The 9,294-nt window shown below is 46.0% G+C and overlaps 1 protein-coding gene across 1 annotated transcript in view; it reads right to left on the bottom strand.

Moving 5' to 3' along the window:
• Nucleotides 1-9,292, bottom strand: part of snx3 (sorting nexin 3) — a 12,538-nt gene extending 3,246 nt beyond the window's left edge. Inside the window, 3 exon segments of the mRNA XM_062468080.1 lie at nucleotides 4-41; nucleotides 513-608; nucleotides 9,022-9,292. Coding sequence (XP_062324064.1) covers nucleotides 4-41; nucleotides 513-608; nucleotides 9,022-9,183 — 296 coding nt within the window. The 5' untranslated portion in view covers nucleotides 9,184-9,292.
• Between the last annotated feature and the right edge of the window lie 2 nt (nucleotides 9,293-9,294).

Raw genomic sequence — 9,294 nt, 5'->3', positions numbered from 1 at the left:
TGCCGGAAAAGAGCTTTCCCTGGGAGAGGGGGGACCACCACCTGTGGGACACACACACAAGCACATGTAGAACTATTTAAATACAACTGCAAAAATGACTCCTTATTAAGTGTACCGAACCTAACCAGGTTTGCATAGGCACCAATCAACCAGAATCTGCTCTTGAGATCAACACTGTAACATGTGTTTGATACTTAATCAACAAACATAGCAAACGGCAAACACAAAAAACACCAGTTACTCAGGTACCAGCACTCTGTCCTATACAACACACACCCTGTTTGCTAGCAGTCATAACACAGCCCAAGTACTGGGGCTGGTTTTCATGAGTCGTTGAACTTGAAGCAGTTATTACCGGTAGATGTAAGGCTTATCATGCTCCCAGAACTTTCTGGTAAAAAGTTGTCAACTCTAATGAGCCGTTTACAGTTTTTATTTGTGTCTGTTTGGGCTCAGTGGCAGACAGACAGACAACCTAATCAGTGTGTGTGTCTGCCACCAGCTTATCTCACCTTGCTCTCTCTCTCCAGTTCCCCTCTAAGCCACTCAAAGTCGCTGTAGCGCCGACGAACACGGGACTCCTTCAGCTTGAAGATAGGGAGGTTGGTCTGGGGAGAAGAGACTCTGTTAGACCGCTGAAGACGGGATCAAACACATGCATACACACCTATTTTGATGTATGAGCATGTGCTGGTGTTGGTGTTGCAGAAAGCAGCACCAACATGGGCTACACTGTCACTGTGATGAGTCTCAGGGACACTGCATCTCTCCCCCAGGACTCAGGGTCTGGTCGGCCATTAGAGAATGAGTGAAATGCTGGGGAGTAATGGCTGCGGTATGAGTATTGAACCGACCCAGGATTGCTCAGTTTGTTGTTAGTTACTAGCCTTGTGGTAGCCCACTCTGACTTCATGAAGAGCCGTACAAATCAAATTGGAAAATGAAATGGGGTGAAAAAAGTTTCCACTTATGTGGCTCATGAAGGTCTGATGTGTGTGTGTGTATGTGTGTGAGAGAGAGTGCCTGTGTGAGAGCGAGAAAGAGGGTCTGTATTTTGAATACCAAAATGTGAATGTGCACTGTGTGTCCATGAGTATGTAAATCTAAGTTACTGTTTAGAGCCACTTGAGAGGGCTTTTTCTTATTTGCGGCGGAAAAATTTGAAGAAATGTTGGCCCTTGAACAAAACAGTGAAGCATGCAGCAGACTGGCAGCACAATGCCAAAGCTCTTCAGATGGGCCAGCACAGCTCAGCCTGTCCAGGACAATGCACAGACAGACGGAACATTTAGCATGGAAGGACTACAATCGCAGAAGGTCAGAACTCACACACACACAGAGAGAGAGAGAGAGAGAGAGAGAGAGTACGCATGAGAGCGGTGATATTTGGTGAGGAAGGCTGGCATTCAGGCATCGTGAGCCACAGGAAACATGATCGATTGGATTGAGCGGATGTGTGTGTGTTTATGCCTGTGTGTGACAGCGTGTGTATTAGTGTGAGTTAATGTGTGTGTGTGTGAGGATGAGGGAAAGGTAAGTGACGAGCTAAGTAAATGGATGAATAAAATCAAGGGGGGAAGGGGTGGGGGTGCGGCGTGAGTACTAAGAGAAAGCAGGAGAAGAAAAAGAAGGATGGGAGGGCAGGGAGGGGTCAGTCTGGTCAGAACAGAAGTAACAGCAGAGGGTAATTCAGACATGGCCTTTCTATTCTCATTGCCTCCCTCTCCTTTTCATATTCCCCCTCTCCTATAATAAGTCGGTGTTTTGCCCTTGAGATCTCCTCTGAGTCTTTTCACTAGGAAACAGAGGCCTTCCTCTCCTCTATACCCCTTCATCCCCTCTTCAAAATTATGGATTTTTTTGTTCCCCCTCTACAATAATGAGCAGAGAGAGAGGCAGAAAGACAGAGAGAAAGAGGCAGAGAGATAGAGAAAAATATACTGACAGGATTTGATAATGACAAAGTGCATCTGTAAGCATCAAGATAGGTTTTATTTTCTGACTGGAAAATAAATAATGACAAAGTCAGGCTGTGCTGGAAGCAAGATATAAAATACAACTCTGGAACTGGAATGATCAGTTAGCTGTTCTGAATCGATTGGATATGTCACACTGTTACTCTTACCTGTCACGGGTAGCCGTCTTCCTCCTATAGTACTCCCTCCCCGTCTCCCCCTTTCCATCTCTTACTCTTTGTCACTGTCTGCCTGTGTCTGCCTGTGTCTGCCTGTGTCTGCCTGTGTCTGCCTGTGTCTGCCTGTGTCTGCCTGTGTCTGCCTGTGTCTGCCTGTGTCTGCCTGTGTCTGCCTGTGTCTGCCTGTGTCTGCCTGTGTCTGCCTCTGTCTCTCTCTGTCGCTCTCTGTCGCTCTCTGTCGCTCTCTGTCGCTCTCTGTCTCTCTCTGTCTCTCTCTGTCTCTCTCTGTCTCTCTCTGTCTCTCTCTCCTATTCCCTCCCTCCATCCCTCATTGTTTTCCTGTTTTCCACTTCCAGCCCCTCAGCAGGTGAAGTTGTCAACCCCCCCTCCCCCCCCCCACCCAGAACAAGAGGATTATGGGAGTTTTCACAGGTCAGCGTTCCTAGCTTCTGCTCTCTCTCCTCGCCGCAGGTCTCCCAGAACACTCCGGAATGCTGAGAAGTTAATCCCCACGACAACAGATCATGGTTACAGGTAATCTGCCACCGCTGCGACGCTAATCCCATCAGTTGAAGAACAGAGTGATCTCAGAAACACAATGAATTAACAATGAACACACATGGGTGTCAGTACCCGATGCACACATTCACAACCTTGCACCTAACACACATACCCACACACCTACATTACAAAGGAGCCAAAGTGTGAGAATATGAAGTTAGGAAAGTCACCTGCACCTCCTGTCCTGCCTCCCTTCTGCACCCTGTGATTAAGAGATTGGCATGATTAACAGGTGGGTGGAGGGAGTGAGGAAAAGGGCAGGCTGGGAGGAGGGGGGGGTTCAAAAGTGAATAGTTAGCAGCCTTTCTTTCTGAAACACACACGTTAGGAAGTGGTGTTTGGGAGCGCCACAAGTCAAAGATCTGGTTTCTTTCCCCTGTGTTATCCTCACACCTGTCTGGAGGGGGAGGGGTGCAGGACCTCAGGTTTCCATGGTTTCACTGTGACAGGGACAAGGAGACCAACCCAAAACTCTCCTGCTTTAAAGCTTACTTTTTTCACATTAAAGGCACATTCGGCCTCTCCCACTGTGTGTGTGGGGGCTAGAGAGAGAGGCCCCATTAAAAAGAAGAGAAGAGAGATAGAGAAAGCTGAAGGGTTTCAGGGCTAATGGAGTGAACCTACAGCCCAGCCCAGAAGAGAACATAGAACATTAATATTCAAGTACTAGCATTAAAATATGATGGAATAGGCCTACTCGTTAAAAAATCAAATAATAATAACAATTTTGTAAGAATAGGATCCGAAATGAACACCACATGAACATGCTGGTAGGGTTCGCCTACCTTTCTGCACTTCACACACTACAGAGTAGCCGTCATAGAGCGTTTCCCCCCCCCCGCCCCCCCTGGAAGGTCAAGTTAATACAAATTAAAATAAAAATGTACACGATGGTATGTCATTTCTGGCCTAATGCATTTATGTAGATGTGAATTCAATTGAGGTGCAATTGAGCAAATGAGGTGATGCGAGATTCCCTGTCATCTGTCCCCTCTGCTTTCTCCTTGTGCTTAATGCACAAATATATTTATTATATAGGCCAAAATGGATTTCTTTTTTACAAATCAAGTAGCCTACTCATGCTCATCCCTAGTTGCGACACACCTGTAGGATGCCTTTAGTCACATAAATCTGCATAAATCACAACAGCAATGCGTGTTGTTCTGAATGACTGAAGGGAAACCTGTAAGCTCTGATTAGAGAGCATTTTATCCATAAAAAGTTAATAGTCAAAGACTGTGTGAAACGTGTGCTTTGTAAGCTGTAACCAAATGAGTGTTTGCTAATAAAGCCTTAAGAGAAAAAAGAGAGAGAGGAGTGAGGAAAAGTAAGGTTATGAACAAAGGGTGGAAACTGAGATCAGATTCAGGCTAAGTACTGAGAGAGTACTGTAGTCAACCATTTCATAAATATTTACATTTACATTTAGTCATTTAGCAGACGCTCTTATCCAGAGCGACTTACAGTAAGTACAGGGACATTCCCCCGAGGCAAGTAGCGTGAAGTGCCTTGCCCAAGGACACAACGTCATTTGACACGGCCGGGAATCGAACCAGCGACCTTCTGATTACTAGCCCGATTCTCTAACCACTCAGCCACCTGACTCCACCTGACTGAAATATAACAGAAACTCTCTTGCACCCTCTCTGCTCCTCACTGAGTAGAGTCCTGTTAAAAGCCTCAACACAGCAGTAGTCTGGGCCTGCACCAGAAACACATGGATGGAACAGGTAGAACAGACAATAGCACTCCCGTTCATTAAAGACTGGGAGTGAAGAGAGCCTAAATAGAGAGGAGAGACAGAGAGAAAAAGCCAGAGAGAGAGACGGGTCACCCTTCTCCTGAGAGAATGGTTTCAGACTGGCTATACATTAGCTTTTAGCAGGATGAATTAAGTCAAGTTTAGTGAGCATCACTACCCCCCCCCTCCAATCTCTGCTTTCAGAATGAAAGTATTAAAAATGGCAGCAATATGCCACCTCATCGCATCATATTCCAGAAAGGGTGAGAGGAAGACGGAACAATACCGGAAGGGCAGAGGGTCCCTCTCTTTCTCTCCCTCCGAGTGCTCTTTCTTTCACTCACTCACTCAGGCCCCGAAAGCCTGACAGCCTTAACCCCCCCCCCCCCCCCTCCAACTCGCCTGGCAGGCAGAAAGCTGCTTTGTTGCCATAGTATCAACTCCCACTTTTGATACTGTCATTTCAAGTAGGATATGGTAGCCCTGATACAATATGTACCCCATTTCCATTAAAATAGTTGTCGGAGCGGATGCTGTAGAGTTTGGATTACACTTGACTGTGCCTGACAAGCCCCCCCACCCCCCAACCAAACCTACCCTTCGCATTTTTATTAATGACCAAAAGGTTTTTCCTTTTTTGCCCCAAATGGAAAGAAAGAAAGGAAGAGAGGGGAAAGCTATGGGAGGGAAGAGGAGGGGTGGGGGATGCAGTGAAAGAGCGAGAGGGAGAAAGAGCGAGCGGTAAGAGGCCTTTCTTCACATGCTGCTGTCCATAAACAGAGTAGGATCCCAAAGTCCACTCACCTACGCGAGCTGCTGCTCTTACGCAGACGGGGGAGCCGAGCAGAGGCAAGGTCTAATGTTGCCGCTGTGCTTTTTACCCACGCACCCTCTCTCTCTCTCTCTCCACCCCCCCCCCCACTCCCTTTCTGTTTATCAAGTTCAAAAACAAATTTCCCAGGCGTCTAATCTGAGAAAGAAAGAGAGGGAGCGAGAGAGGGAGCGAGAGAGCAAGAGAGTAGACAAGAGGGGACGCTATTCAGGAGACATTAGGACGGCACCAAACACTTTCAAAGAAATGGCCTGGAGGGCAGGGCTACAAAACACATATTTCAATTGCATAGAAACAAAGTAGAAATAGTTTTACAGCAGATAGAGACAATCCTCTTCAGTTAACCACACCTCATGTTGTCCCCTTTCATTTGCATATTCAACCTGTTGCGTTTTTTATGAAACAACCTTTAATACCAAATCATCATGGTCACATAATATGCATGACAAGTGACAGGATATAAACCATGTTCCAAATAAAACCACAAATGGTGGCCTGACCGTTTACAATGAGTTTATCACATGACCACAGGATAACCAATCACTGTTCGACAACTAGTCTCTCATGTGACAGTGACCACAGAACGCTCATTAAACACAAAGCTCCTCATATGACCTGAACATTTATAGTGGGAATAAACCACACAAGCTAGGCCTTAACAACACCACACAGTACTACACAACACAGCAACTCGCCTACTCCCAAGTGAAGTGGACATAGAGATTTTGCAAGATCTGGATTGGAGATGAAGATTAACACAGAGATTTAAAAGCAGGCAGTCTGACAAGGCCAGTACAAAGAGGAATCCCAGGGGGGGGCTGAAGCGGACACAGATAACCGTCCTTCAGTTTCTCCCCCTCCTCCATCTTTTACAGGGGTTTGGAGGGGCCGTCGGATCACTTTAATGTGCAGCAGAGGTCTGTGGAGGGGGACATGCGTCTCCTAGGCTAACGTGTCATCACCTTGGGCCTAGCTCTCCCTTCACTGGCCTGCCGGACCCCAGGCTACACACAGAGGAACAACACAGACATTAGAGACTCTGTAGATCCGCAAGACCAGAGAGAGACCAGAAGGACACAGACAGATCAGGGGTAACAGAGAAAGTCCGGAGGTGGGGGATGTGGAAGGGAAGAGAGTCCAGAGAGATGACACACAGAACAGGGAGAGCAGCGATGCTAGAGAACCAGATGGAGTCAAGTGAGACCAGAGGGAGTGAAGAAAATCAAGATGAACTAGAGATACCAGAGAGTACAAAGCCCAGGCCAGGGTGAGAACAGAGAGACCAGTAGGGCTACAGCAAAGCTGAGGGGGGTGCCTTTGTGCCCTCCTATGGGTGGGGGGTTCTGGAGATTGGGTCCAAAACTTCCCCCACCCCTCACTCCACCCCCCAGCCCGACTCATTCTTCTGCCCTCTCAATGAGAGGATTAGGAAGAGTCTCTCAGTGCTGCGTTGTGGGATCTCACTCGATCTGGGACTGAAGGGGGGAGGGGGGAGGAACGAAGAGGGGGAGACATCGATATACAAAGATTTCATGGCATATTTTAAAAAATTTGGTTCCAAAATATCTCAAGCGACGGGGCACCGAAACACATGCACCCACCTCCGCCAAGCACTCCAGACCAAGAACACCCGGGCCTAGCCCAGCGCTCACACAACGCCTCAGAGTAGGAGTGAAACACTTGCAAAGAAAGGGAGAAGAAAAGGAGAGAAGTGAAGCAAAGTTGACACCACGTTTGTTGAGAAGTGAGGGAAGCTCCTCTTCTCCTGCGCTCTAATGCAAATCAGGGTCACCAGGGTCTACACGGAGGACAATAATACTGATTACACGCATATGCTAATTATTACACGCTAATCAAGTACAGTAGCCATAGATTTGTCGCTAATGCCTGGAGACAGGGCTTCTCTTCTCTCAAGCTTCTTTAGGTATGGGGAAGCTATAAATACCACCGGGCCGCTAAACACGCCAGGCCGCTAACCACGGGGGACGTCAGTTAAGACAAACGACAACCAAGAAAGAGCCAAGACAATCAGCTGGGCGGGAGGAACGAGGGAGGGATGGAGACAGGAGGGAACGAGGTAGGAGAGAGGGAGGGAGAGAGAGATAACTATCTCACATCTTTGTGCTGTTGTGAGCTTTTCACAGATAAACTAAACAATAGGATCAACTCTCATCTCGAATCATACTTGATTACAACACAACACGTGTCTGTTCTCAAACTGAACCGGAGCACTAGGTGGTGTCACGTGGTAAGATCAAGAGGAATAAAACTACAAGGTCAGGGATTCAAACCTGACCTTGTCTGATTCTATGCTTTTATATGCTGATTCTATGCTTGATTATGCTTTTACGAGATGTGTTTAAGAAGTTTTATTGTTCTGTGAATATCTTTTTATGCGTTGTTCTTCAACTAAAACGCCAAATGAAATCACTAAAATAATTTCTAAAACATTTCAAAAGTCACAGGAAAGAGAAAAACTAAAGGTAGAATTGTAAGCATGCATGGATCAAATATAGGACAACTTTCTGTTAGGCTTCTACTCTATACTGAGAATTGTAAAAGCAGGTTCCTGAGACAGTCAGGCAGCTTCATGCAAACAAACACACTTCCATGTCTTGCTTCCCTTCATGGCACAGGAAGGAAATACACATCATGAGTGGGTTGGATGGTTTCTGATCCAGCTCCACAGGCTCACATCCTGTCGCACATTTCCAAAGTAGCTGACTGCTAAATGTCTGAGAATAAAAATAGGCTACATGCACAAATTATCATACTAAAGATGTGACTAAGCAGGAGGGAAGCCACAAATATTTCTGTGATTGCTGACATCAATATTTCACAATGTGTTAGTGTGAACGGATAAGAATGATGTTGCATGTAAATGCAAAATGTGACTAGGCGCTCAAATTGTGGGTAAAGTTAGATTAGTGATGTGTAAAACAAGCCCCCTTCACCTTGTTAAAATATGCCTCTTGTCAGAACACGTCATGCAATGCGTGTGACGAATACCATTATCTTGTATTTACACAGGGGTGTGGCTGGAACTTTTTCTTTAACGGTTCAGTATGACAGTTGTCTGGGCTGGACTATTAAATAACTAAATGTTTTACTTTGCATTCTATTTGCACCAGGGCCTCAACAATCACAACAATATATGCTAACTGTATCTAATGGGTTGATTGTCAGAAGAGTCATCTGGTGCACAGGACCCACTGACTGACAGTCCTTAATGAAACAGCAGGATAAGTCTAACATATTGATGGCATTCCTTAGAACATCTGGCTAACTTTACCTAGCAGAACTAGCCAACTAGCTACAGTCCAACATCAGCTTCCTTTATTTAACTATCCAGGGTAATTATCGTACAGTGAATGACCTAACATACAAATAAATTGATCACACAGGCTAATGGAAGAGTTCAGAATATGACTAATTGCGTAATCCATATTTCATGAAGCCATATTGTTTATACAGCACGCTAACCATGACTTAGCTATTGCTAGCATTAACATTAGCTACAAACACAAGCTAAGTGTCGACAACTTACTACTGTAACCCGATGTAAACTAGTACCTTCGGTAAGAACAGGTAACTATTTTGGGGAACTCTAATTGCAGCCAATATAACTTTAAGTAGCCTGATTGCCCTTTGCTTTGTGGTGAGTTCATTGCCCTGAGCAAGCTATAACCGCTGGTTCATAATGTAGCTAGCCTAGTTAGCTAAGATGAACTAGCATTTAGTCTGTTCACTCACCTTCAGTCTGATTTCATACGTGGTAAATCGTCCCCTTCCAACACCAATCGTCTCAGGATTGCTTACATCAATCTCTAGAAAATTACTTGGGGGTCCATAAGCGTCATTCAAATTTTGAGGCTTAGTGAATAGCCTCCTTGTATCAGCTATGGTATCGGCCATGTCTCCCCCCACTCTAGCAAGCTAGCCAAGTTAGCCTCAATCGCCCTGACCAAGTCGTCCAGGCTGCGCTCAACACTTCCGATCAGCTGAGACGCAGCTGACGCTTGGCAC

This window comes from Osmerus eperlanus, chromosome 8, assembly GCF_963692335.1.
Source record: "Osmerus eperlanus chromosome 8, fOsmEpe2.1, whole genome shotgun sequence".
Lineage (NCBI taxonomy): Eukaryota > Metazoa > Chordata > Actinopteri > Osmeriformes > Osmeridae > Osmerus > Osmerus eperlanus.
Note: the sequence above shows the minus strand (reverse complement) of the source record. Positions and strands in the feature narration are given on the sequence as shown.